Source organism: Lepidochelys olivacea (assembly GCF_965140295.1).
Source record: "Lepidochelys olivacea isolate rLepOli2 genome assembly, chromosome: 10".
Taxonomy (NCBI): domain Eukaryota; kingdom Metazoa; phylum Chordata; order Testudines; family Cheloniidae; genus Lepidochelys; species Lepidochelys olivacea.
Window position 1 is genome coordinate 46742382 of NC_140420.1, and position 22816 is coordinate 46765197.

At 54.8% G+C, this 22816-nt stretch overlaps 1 protein-coding gene across 3 annotated transcripts in view; it reads left to right on the top strand.

The window, feature by feature from the left end:
• Nucleotides 1–22816, top strand: part of SHF (Src homology 2 domain containing F) — a 74101-nt gene that overhangs the window by 16833 nt on the left and 34452 nt on the right. For all 3 annotated transcript variants that reach the window (XM_084641456.1, XM_084641455.1, XM_084641454.1), the window contains exon 2: nt 12527–12656. In XM_084641456.1, coding sequence (XP_084497582.1) covers nt 12527–12656 — 130 coding nt within the window. The remainder of the gene's footprint in view (nt 1–12526; nt 12657–22816) is intronic.

The following is a 22816-nucleotide window of genomic DNA, read 5'->3' on the forward strand; positions in this document are numbered from 1 at the left end:
TTAGACTTCTGTGAGGCGTTTGACTTGGTCCCACATGACGTTCTAATTAAAAGAGCTAGAACGATATAAAATTAACACGGCACACATTAAGTGGATTAAAAACTGGCTAATGGATAGGGTTCAAAACGTAACTGGAAATGGGGAATTGTCAACGAGCCTTTGTGTTTCTGGTGGGGTCCCACAGGATTGGTTCTTGGTCCTGTGCTATTTAACGTTTTTATCAATGACCTGGAAGAAAACTGGTAAAGTTTGCAGATAACACAAAAATTGGGGGAGTGGTAAATAATGAAGAGGACAGGTCTCTGATTCAGAGCGATCTGGATTGCTTGATCAACTAGGCACAAGCAACCAATGTGCGTTTTAATACAGCTAAATGTAAATGGATACATCTAGCAACAAAGAATGTTGGTCATACTTACAGGATGGAAGCTCTGTCCTGTTTCAGTGACTATGAAACAGACTTGAGGGTCGTGGTGGAGAATCAGCTGAACATGAGCTCCCAGTGTGACCCTGCGGCCAAAAGAGCTAAGGCGTCCTGGGATGTATAAACAGGGGAATCTTGAGGTGGAGTAGTGCGGTTATTTTACCTCTGTATTTTGCACTGGTGGGACTGCTGCTGGAATGCTGAGTCCAGTTTTGGTGCCCACAATTCAAGAAGGATGTTGATAAATTGGAGAGAGGTTCAGAGAAGAGCCATGACTATGATTAGTGGATTAGAAAACCTGCCTTCTCGAGAGAGACTCCAGCAGCTCAATCTATTTAGCTTAACAAAGAGAAGGTTAAGGGGTGACTGGATCAAAGTCTATAAGTACCTCCAAGGGCAACAAATATTTACTAGTGGGCCCTTCAGTCTAGTAAGGAAAGATCTAACACCATCCAATCACTGGAAGTTGACATTAGACTAATTTGGACTGGAAATAAGGTGTAAATTTTTAACAGGGAGAGTAATTCTGGCCTTTGAATCTGTGTACCTCCGAGTCTGCTGTGGTTTGCATTTGCCAGTGACACTCGATGCTCATGATGGGTTTGAGGCTGGTGGGCCTGTTCAGAGCAGCTGTCCAGGACATCCCTGAGGGGATGGGGGTTCTGAACCTTATTGCTTTTAGGTGGGCCTGGAGCCTGCCTGCCTAGACACTGCATCCCCTCCCCCACCCTGCTCACAGCTAAGCCCCTGGCCTGCCTTCCTGGCTTTCGCAGCCCAGCTCGTGGTGACCCAGCTCATGGTGAAAGGAAAGGCTTTGAACTTTCAAGAAAACAGATGTGGCTCCTCTCCCTGCTAGGAAGCTGCCGTATTGGCTGTAACTTTACTGCCACCATAAAGAGCTCTGAGGTGCTGCTGTGGCCTGGGTGAGCCAGACAGCCTGAGCATCTCCCACAAAGCAAATGCAATGCCTGTGCTTCAGAGCCCCCAGGGCGCTGGGAAACCCCAGCCCTGGGCTTCCTCCCGAAGGCTGATCAGGGAAGATTCACTCTCTAGGAGCACAGGCAGAGTGCGGGTTGTGTGTAAACGCTTGCTTCTGGGCGTGTCTGTGTTTGTCCCTGGCCACCTGTGTGGTGTGCACATGTCTGTATGTCTGTTCATGTCCACACGTATGCCTGCCTGTTAGAGCGTGTGCGTGAGTGTGTGCACACTGCAATCGGGGTGCATGATTACAGCACGGGTAGACATCTCGTGTGTGTGTGTAACAGAGGGAGGGGGATTGTGTCTGGGTCTCTGTGTATTTGCACATCTGATTTGAACGGGATGCACGTTTATAAGATATAACTCCCCACCCCTGAATCTCAGCCCTGTTTCTAGGGCTACAGGAATTGCCAGACTGGATCCGACCCGAGGTCCATCTAGCTCGGTGGCCTGCGCCAGCAGCTGCAGAGGGAGTGCACCAGATGTGGGGTAACCTGCCCCCATGCTTGTCTCACTGGCCCCTGATGGTGAGAGGGTGGATCAGCCCCTGCGTGTTCTTTAAGGATCTGTGCTCACGCATCCTGTGTGGCTGGCAGGTCTCCCCACCTCATGCTAGTGACTTGGGCTTTGGCCTCCAGGGGTCAAAGTCTGACCAGCACCGGGCTTTGTCCTGCTGACTGCGAAAGAACCAGCACCACCTCAGGCCACCCCTTGTCTGTGGAGCAGAGGCAGGGACACGCAGGCTCCTCTGTCTGGACACAGTTCCCTTTGCCCTGGGTTCTAGGCACTGCTGAGTACCCATGGTGCTTCCTGTGCAGTGGCTGGAAGCTGCTTGACTCTAGCAGTTTCTAGTTTGGCTGGGGAATGCGCCCTACGGCCCATTTCTGCCCTGCCCCCATAAGCTAACAGTGGGCCCTACTCCAGCTCTGACTGTGGTGAGTCTGTGGCTATGGTCCCAGGGCCCAGCAGCTGTGGTAAACCCGGTGTCTTCTTAGTGGCAAGCTGAGCCATGGGTTTCCTCCCTATGTTGCTTTGAGCTGTGTGCTGCTCAGCTCTGTGGGCTGTGCTCAGCTCTGTGCTGGTTAGCCAGCTGGGAGCCCAGCGTTTAGGAAATGGCTGTAAATAGAGCGTGGCTGGGCAGGCGCTGTGCTAGGAAGCGCCGTACGCTGCTTGTTCCTAGGATGGCTTTGAGCTGCCAGAGAACAATGATAGCAAATTTCCTGCCTCCTGATGCAAGCCAGAGGCTGGCTGTTCTTGGAGAGCTAGCTCAGCTTGCTGGCAGAGGGCCAGGCTGGATTGATTTAAATCATTGTTTCCATTTGTGCATCAGTTACTTGAATAAAGTTATTTTCTAAAGAACGGTGCATGCTCAATGGTTGCTGTAACTCTCCAAATGTGTTGACTTACAGCAAAATAGAGCCTTTACGCTAGATTTGATACAGCTTTTTACTACGTAGGGGAGTACACTATAACTATATACATTTATTTAAGCAATTATATAGCTTCATATTTTCATTCTTATTAACTTTTTTAGTTATTTTTTAGTATGTTAGGAAATGGTATATTGCTTATTTACTAGATAATGAACTTTTTGCTCATGATATCACATCTAGCTGCATTAGCATGGTAACTGGAATTTAATTAAACACACAACACAGCATATAAAATGTATTTTTAAGTAAAACAACCTTCAGTGTTTTGGATACATGGACTTCTCTTATCAAAACATGTTTCACATTTACAACTAAATGATTTATGAAACAGAGGGGTTAACTGTAGTCAGTGAATTAAACTGATTAATTGAGGTCAGCCTGGGCAAATGTTCAAATATGCCAGAGTGAAAGTGACTGGAGCTTAAATTCCTAGTCTCATCAAAGTCTCTTGAAAATGAGACAGACTGCAAAGTTATGTAGGCTGACCTATGCGCCCTGTTTATGAAGCTTGACCTCAAAAGTGAGGTGTTTCCCCCCAATTCTTTCTTTATATAGAAAAGCAGCTTTCAACTCAGTGTTTTCATAGAGGCTCATGGATTCGTTTTTGTTTTTTTTTTAATTACATGTTTTAAGGGGTTATAAGAAGTTCAGGCCAAACCATATTTTGTATTAAATTCTGATTTCATTTTAAACAGGTTTATTTTTAAAAAGAAAAAATTATTAGCATTTAAATGACAAAATAAAAAAATCTGATTTAATTTTTTTTTAAAATCATTGATTTTTATTCCCCCTGCAGAGGGCCCTGTGTGCTCAGGACCAGGAGGTGCAAGCTGCTGGAGATTTCCCCTTCCCCTCTCCTCCCAGCAAAGTTGCTCTCAGCCCCAGAACTGACTGACTGGCCTTGGTAGCTGTGTCTGCTTGTCTCTGTCACTGGGGGAGTGGGTGATGGGCCAGGCACAAAGGGGGCTGGGAAGTGCTGGTGTCTGAACATGGGGTGGCTCCCTGGGCAGGTGGAGTCCCTTCCCCTCGGGCTTGTGGCTGCTTTGCTCTGAGGACTGCTGGGTAGCTCCACCTGGACAGTCCAGCTCCCTCCTTGGGGGAGAGGCTGGGTGAGGCTCCATGGTAAGTTGCACCCCTACTGCTTTGTTTCCAGTCAGGCTCTTGGAGGGCTGCAGGGCCTGGGGGTCAGTCACTTCCACTTCCTGGCACCCGGGTGGCCTGTGCCAGGCAGGGTGTTTGCCTTGAGGCAGGGGGGCAGCTTTGAGATCAGCCTCAGCTCCTCAGGCACTCAACCTGCCCCTTCCCTCCTGGCCTGGTCCTGCCTGCTCGGCCTAGCTTCAGGCTCCCCAGTAGAGCAGCTGCTGTGGTGCCCCCGCCCCAGGGACCCTTGGTGCATCTGGGGTTCATAGCCTGGCTTGTGCAGGCACTGCCCAGGGCAAATGGAGCCCCGTGGGCCTAGACAGGAGGCGCCCTGCAGTGGCGGGTGTGAGGATTGCTCTGCCTTTGGCTTGCCCCTCCGCTAGTGTTGAAGGCAACAGGCAACTGCCCTGCCGAGCACCTATAACCCTCTTTACTCTCATGCTGTCTCGGCTGTTGCTCCCAAGTGCGGTGGCCCTGATGCTGACGCAAAGCATCCCTTCACTGGATGCCTGCTCACACCCCACTCCCTGGCTTTGCTTGTGTAAGGGACTGGGGCATAGGCAGTCTGGCCTAGTAGGCACAGCTGGGCTGGTGTCCACAAGTCGAAGGCCATCACGAGGTGGCAGTAAACAAGCTGGTAATTGCTAGAGCCAGAATCAATAGGCAAGAGTCAGGCCAGGGTCAGAGCTGGATATCTGAAAGTGAGGTGAGGTCTGGCATTGCTGCAGACTAGAAGTCTGCATGGATGCCCAGACAAGTCGTTTCCTCCCCCTCCCTCTCCCCCCCCCCGCGTTAAATAGTGAGTATGGGCCAATCGGAATGCCACATGGTGCTATCCCTCTGGATTCTTTGGGCAGTACTTCCTGCAGCGCCTAATATCACAGCACTCCTTGGATGCGGCTCTTCATGGCTTCCTCGTGGTGATGTGGGAACATCAGCTCTGCCAGGTTCGGAAGACCCGGGTTCTAGTCTCACAGATCCTTGCTTTACTCACTCCCTTCAGGGTTGCCTTTCCTCTGGGTTGGTCCCAGGCCTGGTTTCGCCAGATGGTCTTGATAAAACCTTTTTACCAGGTCCGGTGCATGGACATGGGCAGCAGGTTCCCAAGAGCACTCTTCACTCTTCATCCCTCCCAAGGGATGAGGTAGTAGTCTCCCTCTCTGCAGTTTAGAGTCTAGCATAGTATGGACTATGTTCCTCATGCCCTTGGACATAGTATGGCAGGGGTGGCTGTTGGAACCAGCTGGGAAAGGAATCCTCCATGTAAGGCTTCAGAAGGAATACATGAAAAGCAGGATGTAGCTTAAGGAACCGAAGGAGCTGCAGTTTGAAGGTGACAGTGTTGATTTGTTGACAGATCCAGAATGGTGCGAGGAACAGGTGGTCTAGTTTGCATGATGGCCTGTTTGTAGGCCAGTGTTTGGCTGCAAACAGCCCACTGTAAGGGCCTTCCCGGTGTTAACGGTTCACCTACTGCTTGTAGTCCTTTTTCGCATCTTCGAGGTTGTCCATAAGCACCTGAATATGATGAATTCATTGGATCCAGTTGGTGGCTGCTAGGTTCGGGGAGGCTTCTGGCAAGGCCGGGCGGAAGCCATAGTGGAATCTGTAATTTGCAAAATAAAATAAAAAGAAGATGACGACTGTTCTGCTCCTTGGAGGCCTTGTCAGCATTGTTGTATGAGAACTCGGTACAAAGCAGGAGGGAGAACCAGTTATCTTGATGGCAGTTGATAAAGCACGTTAGGTATTGCTCTAGTGCTGGTTTCTCTCTGTGTCCATCTGTTTGGAGGTGGTATGCAGAGGATTTTCATGCCAAAAAGCTTGAGACAAACTGGATCTCGGTCCAAGTTGTCATGGCAGAGAAGTGAACAAAGCCGAACTACTAGGTAATGGTGATCATAATGTAATTAAATTTAACATCTTTGGGCAAGGGGAAATACCAAAGAAGCCCACCACAAATGGCTAGTTAAATGGAAATTAAAAGGAACAGTCACAAGAGCGAAATGCCTGCAAGCTGCATGGAAACATTTTAAAAACACCATAATAGAGGCTTAAATTAAATGTTTACCTCAAATAAAAGAAAAAACAGTAAGAGGACTGAAAAAATGCCACCATGGCTAAATAACAGCATGAAAGAGATGGTTAGAGGCAAAAAGCCATGCTTTACAAATTGGAATGTGACATTCCTTATGTAAATATGGTTATGATATGAATGACATAACTGAGATATACTTCATGCAAGATGGCTCATGTAAGGTATCCTTGGAAAGGTTATGATTTACTGAATGTGATTATCCAATTATCCAGCCTGTATCATTTCTGTATCTGAACTTAGGAATATTAACTACATATCAGTATTTCAAATGTGTTACTTTGGGTGTCAACCCCAACCAGCCCTTCAGGTACAACAATGGAAAGCCAGACTGGGCTAATGTGCCATTAGCAGAGACAATGGACTGTGAAAGAGCTTAGTCTTCCTGTGGACGCTGGAGACAGTCTACGAGCAATGGCTGCCACGGCCATTCAGAGACCAGGGTCCAAGTCACCTGGTACTGGATACCCCTCCTCCCCTTTTGGAATGCCAGTGGTTTTCCACTAGAAGACAAGGGGTTCCCACCTTACACAAGAGTTATATAAGGCAGGGGAGTGACATCATCGTGGTTCTTCTCTGCTTCCTCATCCAAAAAGACACTGAAAAAGACCTGGAAGCAAAAACTGAACTGAGGGGTGAAGGGTTGAACCCAAGGTGGAAGGGCATCTAGCTTGTGAATAATAATATCTGAGGTCTCAAGAGGGAGACCAGTGCAGCTGCCTTTCAGGACCTTCTGTAATCTGCCTGCAACAATATCTAGGGTGAGAAATACTATTTATAACCAATTTCTTTAGTGAAACTAGCTTAGTTTGTGGGTTTGGTTTCATTTGCTTAGTAATCTGCTTTATTCTGTTTTCTACCCCTTTTACCACTTAACATCTGCCTTTTATAGTTAATAAAATTTGTTTTGTTTATAATATAACCCAGTTTCTTTAATTTCTAACTGGGGGAGGGGGAGGAGGGGAAAAATTGTGCATACCCTTCCTTCACATTGAGGGAGGAGGCAGATTTCATAATATACCTTTGGGTCTGCACTCCAAGGGAGGTGGACACTTAGTAAGTCCCTTAAGCTGAGTCTTCCTGGAGCTGATCTGCAGCTGGGTTGCGTGTGTGTTAGAGGAGGCTTTAATAGCCTGGCTCAGCAAGACAGGTTAAAGGGGGTCCATGCTGGAAGAACAGGTAGACTCAGTGCTATCTCAGCACATCAGATGGCTTCCTAAGGGGCATAACCTGTCACATGGAAGTCAAATCCTACTGAGGAAAATAGGAAGGAACATAAACTGGCAAGTATAATTAGGCAGGCCAAAAAAGAATTTGAAGAGCAACTAGCAAAAGACAAAAACTAACAGCAAAATTTTTTAAGTACGTCAGAAGCAGAAAGCCTGCCAAACCAATCATGGGGGCCAATGGACAATCGAGATGCTAAAGAAACCCAAGGCCATTGCAGGGAAGCTAAATGGATTCTTCGCATTGGTCTTCACTGCAGAGGATATGAGGGAGATTCCTACACCTGAGCCATTCTATTTAGGTGACAAATCTGAGGAACTGTCCCAGATTGAGGTGTCATTAGAGGAGATTTTGGAACAAATTGGTAAATTAAACAGTGATAAGTCACCAGGACCAGATGTTATTCACCCAAGAGTTTTGAAGTGAAATCGCCACTTCAGTCCACCAGCAAACAATGGGGGTTCTTCCTGCCAATGTTGCTTCTCTGGATAGAGACAGAGTGAGTCACGGATGCTCTAGATCCAGAGCCTGTCGCAGCTGCAGTTCCATCCGACCACTTTTGGCCATGCGGCTGAGCCACAAGCTTCCATTCTGATGTACGTGTGGCCAATTATTCAGAAGTGTTGTGCGCTGCTAAAGAGTGGCTGTGCTCCTCCCCAGGCACGGCTGCATTGCAGCAATGATAGCTGCGAGTAGAATGATTCCTTACTGTTCTCTGTAAAGGGCTTTAGGATTGTCTGGCAGGGAAAACACTAGAGAAATGTAAGATATTGTTTATAATCATAGTTAATTGTCAGTCTTCTTTTTGTTGTGTTTTGCCACATCACGGACAGAACATGTTTGCATGTAAATATTCCTGCACTGACAGAAAACTCATTTCCTGCACTAATGTGGATGTCCCCATGCGCTCTGGGGCGGGTGAATCCCATGGTGAGCTGGGGGCCCTTTGTGAGGAGGGTAGGAGCTGCATGGCTCAGAATGGACAGCATGGGAGGTATTCCCATCTGCGGGGCCCTGCTCACTTTCCTGCTGTGTTCCTAGGCTCTGGCTATTGTTGCTTGGTTCACAGGACAGGAAGGAGGGAAAGGGTTTGTTTTAAACAGATTATAATGAATGGACTGTCATGCAGTAAGTGACTGTGGGATGGCGCTGTAGCACCCAGGGGCCTCATCCACATGCATCCTCTGAATGCAGCATTGGTCCCTAGGGAGAGAACTGTCTGAAGTCGAAATGCTGGAACAAATATGACACTGCACACAAGGGGCAGGGGTGACTGCACAGTGCTGATACTGCTGGAGATCCAGTGAGCACTGCGGGTCTGGGATGACAGCACAGAGCTTATACCGCAGAAGATCCAGTGAGCGCTGTGGGGCTGGGGTGACTGTGCAGTGGTGATACTGTAGGAGATCCAGTGTGTGCTGCACCTGGAGATGAAGATGAGAAGTGGAAATGAAGCACATCATGCTCGGGGGACCAGTGGAGGTGGCAAGGCAGGTCAGATACTGCTCTGCACAGCTCGCAGGGGACAATGGAGAATCAGGGAATCTGGAAGGATGGGGGCACAGTCCCTGAGGTGGGAGGCGATGGGGTTTGATCTTCTAGAGAGGGAGGACAAGTCGTATTCATGGTGTGGGAAGATGAGGCAGGTTTGGGTCAGGGTGGGGTTTCAAACTGATGTTGGGGCTATCTGGGCTCAGGATTGTGTGGCCCTTTGGCCCTGGGACTGGTCACTTTATGTTGGGCTCTTCAGAGGCATCTGGTCATGGGACAAAAGGGGCCATGGTCCTGACAGTGCTGAGCGTGGGCTTCTGACTGAAGGAAGGCTCTGCAGGAAATGGGACTCTGAGCACAGAGCCCTGGCCTGTGCTCAGCCCTGGAACGAGCCAATGCAGCATCGTGTGTGGACAGGTGTGACCCCTGTATCCAGCCTCTGCCTGGGACGATGGAAGATCCCAGTGTCAGGTGTCTGAGGAGGGGGGACTGCGCGCCAAGTCTGGGGGCACTGGCTGGCACTGCCAGCCCAGGGTGGATACAGGCTGAAGAACCAGAGTTGGAATAGACCCATCAGCTCCCACCCTGGGTCCTGGGCAGGCCTGGTCCTTACAATGTGTCACTGCAGGTCTCCTGTGCTGGGGACCTGGGTGGGGGCTTCAACCCTTTCCTGGGCGGCAGGGTGGTGGTGGTGATTCCACAGCCCAGCCCAGTTCATTGTCAGGGCTTGGCTTCAGCCTGGCTAGGCTAGAGTTTGGCGGAGGGGTGTAGTTGAGTTGCCTAACACCATTTTCAGTGCCAGTCTGGATGCGCCACAGATATTGGATTCTGCTCTGGGCTCAGCCACACCCACTGAGGCTATAGCCCAAGAGGGTGTGGCTGCTGCTCAGGCCCCATGTGCAGGGGCTAAGCGGATGAATCCGCCTTCCCATCCAGGGCTGCTCCAACTCGCTTCTTGGCTGTGCCTGCCCCTGTGGTCCTTAGGGCCCAGGGCCTGGGCCCTGCCCTCCACCCTGTAGCCCCCCTCCCCCCCCCCAGTTCTGTCTCTTGGCAAAGGCCTCTGTGGCGGGGGAGTTCCCAGTGGGCCTGTTGCTCCATGCAGCAGTTTGCCGACAGACCTTGGCAGGGGGGATCCTGTCTTGTGTGCGCTGGGCGGCGGGTTCTGCCAGCCTGTGAGGAGAGGGAGATGGGGGGTCTGCAGCCTGCAGTGTCTGGAGCAGAACCGCATGTCTGCAGCCCCTCATTCAGCTCGGGGTTTCCCTGCCCCAACCCAGGCTGCATGTGCCAAGGCACGGATTCCTCTGTCTGCTCTGTGCAGCGTCCCTCCCATCAGGTGCAGTGTTCAGCGGAGCTCTGCGAGAGCCTCGCCTGTAGGAGAGCGGAGGGGACAGCCAGGGCTTTCAGCCCCAGCCAGGAATAATGCTGGGGCTCAGGCTCCTGTCCCCTTCCTCACACTAACATAGCATCTCCCCTGTCTCTGCATCCAGGAGCGAGGCTTGTGGCCCCCACGCCCTCAGCTCTGCCTGGGCTTGGCAGCTATTGGTTTTGTTGTGCAAGCGACAAGCGGTGGCTGGCCGTGTTCCACAGCTGCCTGAGGGGCTAGTGCGGTGGAGCCTGCTCTGAGTAGCAGGTGATGCCTGAGCTGGCCAGAGCCCAGGGCAGAATCCGTCCTCACAGCACACTGGCTTGTCTGAGTTTAAGAATCCCAAGCCTTGGGGCTTCCATTACTTGCCTAGAGCAGTTTGTCTGCAGCCTCCTGGCACAGAGCGCCCCTTGCTAATTAGTCTAAAGGTTCCCAGCTTCAGATCCATCCCATTAGTCCCAGTTAACCCCCTTGTAATTACCCTATCTCTTGGCTGTTTTTGCCCTTCAGGTACTGCTAGCAGTGCTCTTTGGCCAGGCTCTGTCTATCTGGTTCTTTGGCTCTGTCCCTGTAATTTGGCTCCTGGGTGTCTCGCCATCTCTTCTGTTGCTGATAAAACTCTCGGACTGTCTTTGTGAATACCTCCCCTTGTGGGCTCTCTGGTCTGTGTTATCCAGAACTCGGGGTCTGGGAGCTCCCACATCTCCCACCTTCTTGCTGCCCAGGGACGCAAATAAAAACACATTCATGGGCTCTGCTGCCTTTGTCATGAGGCCTATTCATACCTACTTGTCCCAAAATGGTGCAAATGCTGGGATATTCATAGCTGATCTGGAGGGAGCCCTAGAAAATACCCAGTGAGAACATTGTTGACCTGCCACCTCTCCTAACCGGTGTTTACAGTATTCTTGTTTTGGAGCTGCCTGTCCCACAGTGTGTGCAAGAGGAGTGTGCTCTGTGTCAGTTGTGGGGCAGCAGCAAGGTGCGTTTGCATATGATAAGTTGCACATAATAACTCTGGGTAGTCCCTGGGAAGCAACTTGCCCAGCTCCTGGTGCTGCAGCCCCCCATGGTAGGTCAGTCAGTAACCCAGCCTTGTGCACCCCCAGGCAGGTAAGCGCTGTAGCGAGTGTGCTCGGGAAAGCCCAGTGCTGGTGCTGTATGATTGACAGTTATATCATTAGTGAGCATCTGATTAATAAAAGTGCCTTAATCTGTTTGGACTCCCAAGTCCGAATGCTGAGGGACAAAGACTGGATGGTTCCCATGGGTGGGGCCTCTGGCTGGCATCTGGGAATGCAGTCTGGCTACAAGGTGTCCTGATCTGCCCTGCCGCTTGGTTCATGGAGCCAGCCCGGCTCCTGGCTCAGAGCCAGAGACAGGTGGGAGCGCCCCATTTGCCCAGATCAGTGGGTGATAGGCGTATTCTGCCCACAAATGTACCTGTGTTCTCAACAGTTCCTGATCTGTGACCTGTTAGCTCCCTGATGCGCTGAGCACTTTGCTGGCCATTCTCCAGGCCATGCATCCCTGCCCAGGCCCCCTACCACCTTTCATTCACCAGCTCACTCCTTGCTGGGCAGAGGTTCAGTCTGCTCCAAGTAGGGCTTAGGGACACTCTGGGCATTTGGCCAGTGACTTCCTTGGGGCCAGGATCGTGGCTAGTGGTGTGAGCCAGGGCCTCTTTCAAGCACGGCTCCCCACATCACTGGCACAGGGGCGGCAGAGCCAGTGGGAGCGACCCAAGCCCTTGGGTAGAAGCTCGCTGGATTTGCAGGGATGGAGAGAGACATACACATTAATGTTCATGAGACAGGATGTTCCAAGGCTTTTCCTCTGTCCCCATCCCCCTGTGGGCACTGAGATACTGCAGGGAGGAGGTTCACTCTGCTGGATACTGACCATTTAGAGGCCAGCCCCTATCCCTCCCCCTTCCCAGGGGCCCTCCCCCGGCAGCTAGCTGCCTGATCCCATGTACCGTCAGCAGGGCTGGTATGAACCACTGCTGGCAGCATCTCTCATCCTACACTGCACATACTGCCCCACCCTGCTCGGTTCCCATGGCGGTCAGGAGACCCTGTGGGCTTGAGGGGGAGGGGCAGGTTGCGATCTTCAACAGAGAAATGCCAGGCAGCTGGAATGGAGCAGGAGAGGGCAGCTGCCTAGCTGCCCGGAACTGACTTGGACATTTCAGCAGCTTGCTGACCAGTGGCCTATGAGTGTATTCTGTGACCTGTGCAGGCGTAGAGAGTTTACCCAGCCTGAGGGTAAACCCCACCTGGCCTCTCCTTGGGGAGTGTCCATGCTAGGTAGAGTGGAGCAGGCTGTTGCAGAGTCCTGGTCTCTAACCCTTCTTGTCTTCTCCCTGCTGGCAGGTGATTGTCCTTGAGGACTATGCGGATCCCTTCGATGCCAAGCAAGCAGCCAGCTGCCAGCCAGGGCAGGAGAAGGTGGCAGAAAACGATGGGTACATGGAGCCCTATGAGGCCCAGAAGATGATGGCCGGTAAGGGCAGTGTTTTGTAACACTGGAGCAGTGCTGCTGAGCTTTGCTGGCTGCAGGCTGTCCCCGCTGACCTCTCTTCACGCAGCCTGGGACAAGGGCCTGTGCTGGGCTGTAGGGGAGAAGGGTCCTTGGCATTGCATAGACTTTGGCCCTCGCTGCAGGGACGTAGGCCTGGCTGTGCAGCGAGGGCTGCACTGGTCTAGCGCACGGCTTTCCTATCATGGCTATATCTAGCCTGATGGGCAGAGCCCGTGCTGCCAGGCATGCCCTGCTCAGCTACTCTGCACAGGGACTGCTGTGTCCATGCAGTGCGGTGCTGGTTTGGTAGGGGCACAGGGCACTCGGAGTGGGGGGGGCGCAGGAGGCTGCTTCCAGGCTGTGCGTTCTGGGTGGTTTTCACACATTCGGGGGTGCTTGCCGGCGCTGTCTGGGACTCTGAGACAAACTCCCATTGTTCCTCCTGCTGCATCCCATCATTCTTCTGGTTCCCAGCAGCCCAGGCCATGTTCAAACAGCTGCAAGCAGCACACAGGAGTCTCTGCTGGGCACTGGGATGCTGACTCCTGCCAATCTGTAGCTGGGTGGCATAGGGTGAGATTGTCGATCACCATGACGGTGCCACCCCAGGCAGCTACCCCCAGGGGAGACACATGCACCCAGGCAGATGCTCCTTGATGTATTCCTAGACCAGCTGCAGTTGGTGGAGCAATGTTTCTTGGCCTGGGTGACAAGTAGGGGCGGGCTTGGCAGGCTCATGGGGCAGAGCTGGGATGAGCAGCAGGGGCAGGGCGGACTCATGGGGGCAGAGCTGGGATGAGCAGCAGGAGCGGGGCGGGCTCATGGGGGCAGAGCTGGGATGAGCAGCAGGGGCGGGGCGGGGAGGGCTCATGGGGGCAGAGCTGGGATGAGCAGCAGGGGCAGGGTGGGGGGGCTCATGGGGCAGAGCTGGGATGAGCAGCAGGGGCTGCAGAAGGCCACTGCCCTGCACGGCTGTGCTGTGCAGTGTCCCTTGCCCCGCCCCGCCCCACCCCACCCCGCCTCGGAGCTGCAGCTCCAGGCATCAACACAAGGGTCCTCCTCTGTGAGGGGCTGCGCATGGCTGTTACCGTGATGAAGCCCCAGCTCCCAGTTGCTCCTGGTCAGTAGCCAATTGCTTTGATGTTGGTAAAACAGGTATCGGGGCTGCTGGCGGGGAGCATGGGCTGCTGCCCAAGCAATGCACAGGAGGGTGGCAGCTGTGAGCTCTTGGGGTTCCCAACATGTGTAGGGGAGTGACACAGACCTGCCCAGGCGGGTATATTACCCCCGGATCTAGCTGTGTTTTCAGTGTGTGACTGAAGGGGCTGGATGGGGTCTCTGCTGAAAGCTACAACAATTTTAGAGGTATGTAACGTAGAATATCTCCCCAGTCGACCTCGGGTTGAAGGACAATGGTCCGTCACTGTGTCAGAGGAGACAAAGAGCACAAGGCGGTATCCATTGAGGTGACTGTGGCAGCGAGGGCCATCTCAGGAACGGTGGCTCCCAGCCTCCTCGCCGGACAAGCGCTGTTTAGAACCGGTTGGGGTGAGAAATCCCGGAGTATACAGGAAAGGAACTTGTTAATAAGAGGAGGCGCTAGTGTGTGTCTTACATTTTTCTTTTACTTGGAACCTGATTTGTCCAGATCTTTTCCTCGCCTTTATTTTGAATCTGCACTTGGAGCTCTCTTAAGCAAATGTCACTAGAGACATGTCTGAGTCCCTCATGCTGAGGAGACGTTGAACTGAGCTGAAGTTGGTGAAGTGGGGTGCACTGCTTCTGCGGAGACAGCGGGTCGGTGTACCTTGCGGGCGTCCAGAAGAAGGGGGACTGGCCACGCGAGTGTAACAGAGCGAGAGCAGGTGTATATTGCTAGCCTGCAGACAGAAAGAGTCGGGGTTAGCAGAGCCTGGAGAGAAGTGCCTGTGTTGACCACAGCCAATGGCTGGGGAGAGTTTCCTTGTGGGGGGCACAGACGGGCTCCCTCCTGCTATGAGCAGATGGTAGCAGTTCACCTCAGATCTGAAGTAACCCTGACAAGTGTCACACGGGGCCATTGCTGGGACCCAGATGCATGTTATTTTCTCCCCCTCCAGGCTTTGGAGTTCATTTACAGAAAGGGGTGTTGCTCCATGTCCTACCAGGCGTGGCAGGTTGCCTGGGCAGGGTCATTAACATGCATTTGGCCCCTGATGCCAGGAGCTCAAAAACTCACCTGCTTCATGCCATGAGAAAGGGCAGTGGACGTTCCCGTGGACATTAATGGTGTCGTGGTTCCAGCTGTGGTCGCTTCCACCGGATAGGGCCCCTCGTGTGGCCAGGAGAAGGCGCTGTGAAGGGACCTGCAGAGCTGCAGAATTGCTGGCGAGGGAGAGGTATCTGAAAGGAAAGTGAAGGTGTCTCGTCACAGCTGGAGACCTCCAAGAGTTCTGCCCTGTGTGACTGGCACTGGGTGTGTCCCACCCGATGCTGCCCCGCTGGCAGTGGCAGCATCTCCTTTGGACTGGCGAGGGACGGGTGCTCAGCAGAGACTGAAGGACGAGGTGCAGCAGGAGGAATAATGGCAGTTTGACCCTGAGTCCCACAGTCACGGGCCACTGCTGGCTGGGGTTGGAGGTGGATGGACCCTCCTGCTCCTTCTGAACAGCCAGAAGAGGGGCCACCAGACCCCCAGGAACAAGGTTCAGGGAGGCTTATAGTTTGAGAGCAGGGTTCAGGAGAGGCCAGTGGGTGTGAGACCCCTTATGGACAGTGCTCATCACATGCTGGGCCTGCGCACCAGAGTATATTCCAGCCCTCCTCACTGCACTGCAGTCAGGTGGCTTCCTGGCCCCCCCCAGATTGGGAACAGTTGAGCTGCTCCTGGGAGGGGAAATTGTTTTGTACTAGCGCTGGCGAGATGCAGCGGGGGTGCAAGGATGGGACCTAGAGGGGGAATTCTCTTCTTGGCAAGCGCCCCAGCATATGTTCCTCCAGGGAAGCGCCGTCTGCTCGCGTTCTCTGTTTCCAAAGCGTTGGCCCTAGCTTTTCAGGAAATGGGACCGCATGCCAACACAGGCAGTGACTAGGGCTCCTCGAGCGGTCTCGTTTGCACAGATCGCCCTTGAGGTTCAGGCAGAGCGGGCGCCTCTTGAGTGGGAACCAAGCGGACGCAGGCTGAAAGAGCAGCATCGTCGGCTATTTCACTGGGTCAGATCCAAGCTGTGCAGAGAACCAGCGCTCTCCTGGTGCTCCCGTGATGCCTCCTGCACCGTTGGCGTGACCGATGCTCTGGCAAAAAGGAAGAAGAGAATTTGCTCTCTCCTGCCCTCCCAGCCAGCTCTGTTCAGCCAATGGCTGGGAGCGTGCCACCTTCAGAGCAGCAACATGCCACAACATGGGGGTGTTTGGGTTCTAATTGTCCTTGCGGCGTTGGATGGGGGGCACTGTCTGCCCTGTGTGGTTGTGGGAGTGACCAGGGGCACCTGGTACCCACTGCGCTTTGTAGCAGCTGGCTTGTTTTGGGGGCTGGGGCCAGATCAGAGAGCCCCGTGTCCTCCAGCAAATGGGTCTGTCTGGGTCACTTCCAATGTCCTTTCTGGCACGTCCCTGTTCACCCCTGCCTGGCCCTCCACCTTGGTCCCCCGTCCATCTGTCACTCGTGCCTGTCTGGTCCCATGAGCCCTTTCCTCTGGTCTTCTGCCCTCTTTGCCATCTTCTGGGATTGTTCACTGCTTCGCTGCCTTCCCCACTCCGGGAACTGGCCAATAGGAGTGCGGAGCCGGTGCTCAGGGCAGGGACAGCCTCGTGGCTCCCACACCTATGAGCCGGACCTGCTGGACCCTTCCAGGGTGCAGCACAGAGCCGAAGCTGGAGGTTGGGACTGGCCTGCCTTCGCACCATAGCAGCACCAAACGGACTTTTAACAGCCCAGTTGGAGGTGCTCACCAGAGCTTCCCAGGTCCCTTTTGGACCAGGTGTTCCCAATGTCACAGTCAGCAGTGACACTCAGCCAGTGTTGTAAAACAGAAGGTTTATTAGTTGATGGGAACACAGCGTAGAACAGATCTTTTTAGCACAGAAATCAGACTGACCAGTTTCCACCAGCCCAGCCTCAGTCATGCCCCGCTGCCCCGCCTTCATCCTTTGTCTCTTTCCAGGGCAGCCAGGTGTCACGGAGTGTGGGGGAGTCCAGGCCCTGCACCCCTCTTCCCGGGATCCACTGAGACTCTCAGCCAGCCAGTAAAACAGAGGGTTTATTGGACAACAGGAACACAGTCCACAACAGAGCTTGTGGGTACAACCAGGACCCCTCAATCACGTCCTTCTGGGGGAGCAGGGAGCTTAGACCCCAGCCCTGGGGTTCCCTGTGTTCCTCTCCCCAGCCCCAAACTGAAACTAAACCCACCCAGCAGGTTCCCTGCTGCAGCCTCTGTTCACATTCCTGGGCAGAGGTGTTACCTCCCCCTCCCCCTCCCGGCTCAGGTGACAGGCTCTCAGGTCTCCCATCCCCAGGGCACATTCCCAGGTCAACACTCCCCCCTCCCTGCTGAGTCACATCGTCACATCTCTCCCCCCTTCGAGACTGAACTGAGCGGGGTCACGCTGACCAGTGACCTGGGGAAGTTCGGGGCCCCCTCTCCGGGACAGCGCATCCGCTATCAGGTTGGCACTTCCCTTCACGTGGACCACGTCCATGTCGTAATCCTGCAGGAGCAGGCTCCATCTCAGGAGTTTGGCGTTGGCTCCTTTCATCTGGTGCAGCCAGGTCAGGGGAGAGTGGTCGGTGTAGACGGTGAAGTGTCGCCCGAAGAGATAGGGCTCTAGTTTCTTGAGGGCCCACACCATGGCCAGGCACTCCTTCTCGATGGCCGCGTAGTGTTGCTCCCGGGGTAGCAACTTCTTGCTCAGGTACACGATGGGGTGTCTCTCCCCCTTTTCATCCTCCTGCATTAACACCGCCCCCAGTCCCGTGTCGGAGGTGTCGGTGAACACCACAAAGGGCTTGTCAAAGTCTGGGTTTGCCAGAACTGGGCCACTGACCAGAGCCTCCTTCAGCGCCCGGAAAGCCACCTGGCACTGCTCGGTCCAGACCACCTTGTCTGGCTTCCCCTTCTTGCATAGCTCAGTGATGGGGGTGGCTATGGCGCTAAAGTGGGGCACAAATCTTCGGTAGTATCCTGCCATCCCAATAAAGGCTTGGACCTGCTTTTTGGTGTGGGGAGCGGGCCAGTCTCTGATCACCTCCACCTTGGCTGGTTCCGGCTTTAGGCGGCCGCTCCCCACCCGATGGCCCAGGTAAGATACTTCCGCCATCCCCACCTTGCACTTCTCCGCTTTTACAGTCAGCCCAGCCCCCTGGAGTCGGTCCAGCACTTGTCTAACCTGAGACACGTGGTCCTCCCAGGTCTGGCTAAAGACACAGATGTCATCAATATACGCCACGGCAAAACTCTCCATCCCCCTCAGTAGCTGGTCCACCAGGCGCTGGAAGGTGGCCGGCGCTCCCTTGAGGCCAAAAGGCAGGGTCAGGAACTCATAGAGCCCCAGAGGGGTGATAAAGGCCGATTTCAGTCGGGCATCTGCATCCAGCGGCACTTGCCAGTAGCCCTTTGTAAGGTCCATGGTGGTAAGGTACCGAGCTCCTCCCAGCTTGTCTAGGAGCTCGTCCGGCCTGGGCATGGGGTAGGCATCAGATACAGTGATGGCATTGAGCTTCCGATAGTCCACACAGAACCGGACCGACCCGTCCTTTTTGGGGACCAGCACCACCGGCGAGGCCCAAGGGCTGGCAGATGGCTGGATCACCCCCAAAGCCAGCATGTCCCGGACCTCTCTTTCCAGGTCCTGAGCAGTTTTCCCTGTGACTCGGAAGGGGGAGCATCTTATCGGCGGGTGCGACCCTGTCTGCACCCGGTGGACAGTCAGATTAGTGCGTCCAGGCTGGTTGGAAAACAGCTGTCGGTACGGATGCAGCACCTCCCTGACCTCAGCTTGCTGGGCAGGGGTTAGCTGATCCGAGAGGGGAATTGTTTCCAGCGGGGAACCAGCTCTGGTCCCAGGGAATAGATCTACTAAAGGGTCATCTCCCTGCTCTTCCCACTGTCCACACACGGCCAACACCACATTCCCCCTGGCATAATATGGCTTCATCATATTCACATGGTACACCCGGCGGTGGTGCGCCCGGTTCAACAGCTCCACCACATAGTTTACCTCATTGAGCTGCTTGACGACCTTGAAAGGGCCCTCCCAGGCGGCCTGTAGTTTGTTCTTTCTCACTGGGATGAGAACCATCACCGGATCCCCGGTGGCGTAGGCACGGGCCCGCGCCGTGCGGTCATACCAGACCTTCTGCTTCCTCTGGGCTCTGGCCAGATTCTCCCTGGCCAGGCCCATGAGTTCAGCCAGTCTCTCTCGGAAGATCAGGACATACTCCACCACTGACTCTCCATCGGGAGTGGCCTTCCCCTCCCACTCATCTCTTATCAGGTCCAGGGGGCCCCTCACCCTCCTTCCATACAACAGTTCGAAAGGCGAAAATCCGGTAGACTCCTGGGGCACCTCCCTGTACGCGAACAGCAGGTGAGGTAAGTACTTGTCCCAATCCTGCGGGTGCTGGTCCATAAAGGTTTTCAGCATCATCTTTAGCGTCCCGTTAAACCTCTCCACCAGCCCGTTGGACTGTGGGTGATAAGCTGATGCCCAGTCGTGCCGGACCCCACATTTCTCCCACAAGCACCGGAGCAGGGCCGACATGAAGTTGGAGCCTTGGTCTGTCAAGACTTCCTTGGGGAACCCCACTCGGCTGAAAATGGTCAGGAGTGCATCGGCCACGGTGTCTGCTTCAATGGAAGCTAAGGGCACTGCCTCGGGGTAGCGGGTGGCAAAATCTACCACGACCAGAATGTATTTCTTCCCCGACCGGGTCGTCCTGCTGAGAGGCCCCACGATGTCCATGGCCACCTTCTGGAAAGGCTCCTCTATGATGGGCAAAGGTCTCAAAGCCGCTTTCCCCTTGTCCCGGGCCTTCCCCACCCTCTGACAGGGGTCACAGGATCGGCAATACTGCCGGACCGTGGTAAAGACCCCGGGCCAGTAAAAGTTCTGTAGCAACCTCTGCCGGGTGCGCCGGATTCCCTGGTGCCCTGCGAGGGGGATGTCATGGGCCAGGTACAGGAGCTTGCGGCGATACTTCTGGGGGACCACCAGCTGCCTCCTGATCCCACAGGACTCTACTTCCCTTGTGGGAGCCCATTCTCGGTACAGGAACCCCTTCTCCCACAGGAACCTCTCCTGACAGCCTCTCCTCATGGTCCGTACCACACTGAGGTCAGCCAGATCCCTGAGCTTCCGCAAGGAGGGATCTTTCCTCAACTCGGCCTGGAACTCAGCGGCTGGGGAAGGGATGGGGACCGTTTCCCCCTCAGTGGCCAGGTCTGAGGCCTCAGCCTCTCTGAGCCGTGCCCCTCGGCACTCCCTCCCCACCAGGGTAGGGTCCTGCGCCTCCGGTGTGGTACCCTCCCCGAGGTCAGGGAGCAGTGCCCCTCGCCGGCTCTGGCTACGCGTCACAACCAGGGCGGTCTGGGGCTTGCTTGGCCAGTCCTCTAGGTCTCCCCCCATCAAAACCTCAGTGGGCAAATGGTGGTATACCCCCACATCCTTGGGGCCCTCCTTGGCCCCCCATTTCAGGTGTACCCTTGCCACGGGCACCTTAAATGGGGTCCCACCCACCCCTGTCAGGGTCAGGTAGGTGTTGGGCACCACCCGATCTGGGGCCACCACCTCAGGCCGGGCCAGCGTCACCTCCGCGCCCGTATCCCAGTATCCATTGACCTTCCTCCCATCCACCTCCAGGGGAACAAGGCACTCTCTCCGGAGGGACAGCCCCGCGCCCACCCTGTAAACCGAGCACCCTGAGTCCAGAGCCTCCAGCCCTCTGGCGGAGTTGGCCTGGGGTACTCTTCCCTCCTGAGCAGGTGGTAAACTGGCAGCCCCCCTTTTCTGGGTCATCTGCCCCTCGTCCAGCTGGGTCCCTACCCAGTTAACCCTGGGTAGGTTGGGTCTGCTCAGTCTGTCCCTGAGCCTGGGGCACTGGGACCGTACGTGGCCTCTCTGGCCACAGTGATAGCAGCTCAGGTCACGTTGGTCCCCTCGAGCAGGTCGGAGGGGCCCGACGCCAGGCGTTCCCCGTGGGAGGGGGTTCTCCCTATTTCCCCGCTGGGAGGCCCCCTGGTGACTCTCTCTCTGCATCGGGGGGGGGCCTGTTCTTTTGGGGCTCCTCCCGGCTACCCCCTGACCGACTGTTCACAAACTCGTCAGCCAGCTGCCCTGCATGCTGGGGGTTCTCTAGCTTTTTGTCCACCAACCACAGCCTCAGGTCGGAAGGGCACTGTTCATACAGTTGCTCCAGTACGATTAGGTCAAGCAGGTCCTCTTTAGCTCGGGCCCCAGCTGTCCACTTGCGGGCATACCCCTGCATCCGGTTGACCAGTTGTAGGTAGGTGACCTCAGGCGTTTTACGCTGACTCCGGAACCTTCTCCGGTACATCTCGGGGGTCAGCCCAAACTCACGGAGCAGGGCCTGTTTGAACAGTTCATAGTCCCCTGCCTCCGGCCCTGTCATCCGGCTGTACACCTCCACGGCTTTGGGGTCCAGTAAGGGGGTGAGGAACTGGAGCCTGTCTGCAGGGTCAACCCTGTGCAGCTCACAGGCATTCTCAAAGGCCGTCAGGAAGCTATCTATGTCCTCCCCCTCCTTCCGCTGGGCCAGAAATCACTTATCAAAGCTCCTTGCAGTCTTGGGTCCCCCCGCACTCACCACAGCCGGGGCCCCACTGCTCCTCAGCCTGGCCAGCTCCAGTTCATGCTGTCTCTGTTTCTCCTTCTCCTGACGCTCCCTCTCCTTCTCCTGATGCTCCCTCTCCTTCTCCTCCTGCTCATGTTGACGTTGTTTCTCCTCCTGCTCATGTTGACGTTGTTTCTCCTCATGTTGACGCTGTTTTTCATGATCCTCCAGCTCCCTCATTTTCATCTCCCTCTCCCATTCCAGCTGCATCCGCTCCAGGGATGGGGAGCTCCGCCGGAAGGATCCCCTGCTGGGTGCCGGGGTCAGGGTGCCCTCGGTATTCACTGGGCTTCCCCCAACCCCTTCCCCAGGCATAGGTAGGAAGGGTCTCGGGATGTCCTCGGCAGCAGTCTGACCCCTCCCAGCCCGGTCAGGCCCCAGGGCCCATGCTGCGTCTGCCGGGCGGCTTCCCTCATGGACAGGGATCGGGTCATCCAAGCGATCCCTCTCCTCCAACTGGGCAATCAGCTGTTCCTTGGTGGACCTCCCGATGCGCAGCCCCCTCTGCCTGCACAGCTCCACCAGGTCGCTCTTAAGGCGTTTAGCGTACATCTCCCTGCTGGCCACTCGCAGGCCGGGCAGCTTCCCACAGTTTCCAGGAAAAGCCCTTAGTGTGCCAGTCCTTCTTGAGGTCGCCACCTCTTTGCCAGGGTCAAGCTGCAGACTCCTCCGCCCCTGGGACCGCTCGCTGCAATCCCCCGGGGGACCCTGTTACTGCAAAAGTCCTTCTCTCTGGTCACACATTCCCAGGGGTTAACCGCCCCCCGAAACCGTCTCTCTCTGAATCTTCAGCACGCCTGGTCCCTGTCAATTCCCCTTCGTTTTACTGTTCCCCAGTCACTTACTGCAGGAAGCGCCGTTCACGGGGTGCAGTACATCCCACCGCTGCCACCAGTTGTCACGGAGTGTGGGGGAGTCCAGGCCCTGCACCCCTCTTTCCGGGATCCACTGAGACTCTCAGCCAGCCAGTAAAACAGAGGGTTTATTGGACAACAGGAACACAGTCCACAACAGAGCTTGTGGGTACAACCAGGACCCCTCAATCACGTCCTTCTGGGGGAGCAGGGAGCTTAGACCCCAGCCCTGGGGTTCCCTGTGTTCCTCTCCCCAGCCCCAAACTGAAACTAAACCCACCCAGCAGGTTCCCTGCTGCAGCCTCTGTTCACATTCCTGGGCAGAGGTGTTACCTCCCCCTCCCCCTCCCGGCTCAGGTGACAGGCTCTCAGGTCTCCCATCCCCAGGGCACATTCCCAGGTCAACACTCCCCCCTCCCTGCTGAGTCACATCGTCACACCAGGTCACCTGGTCTTTT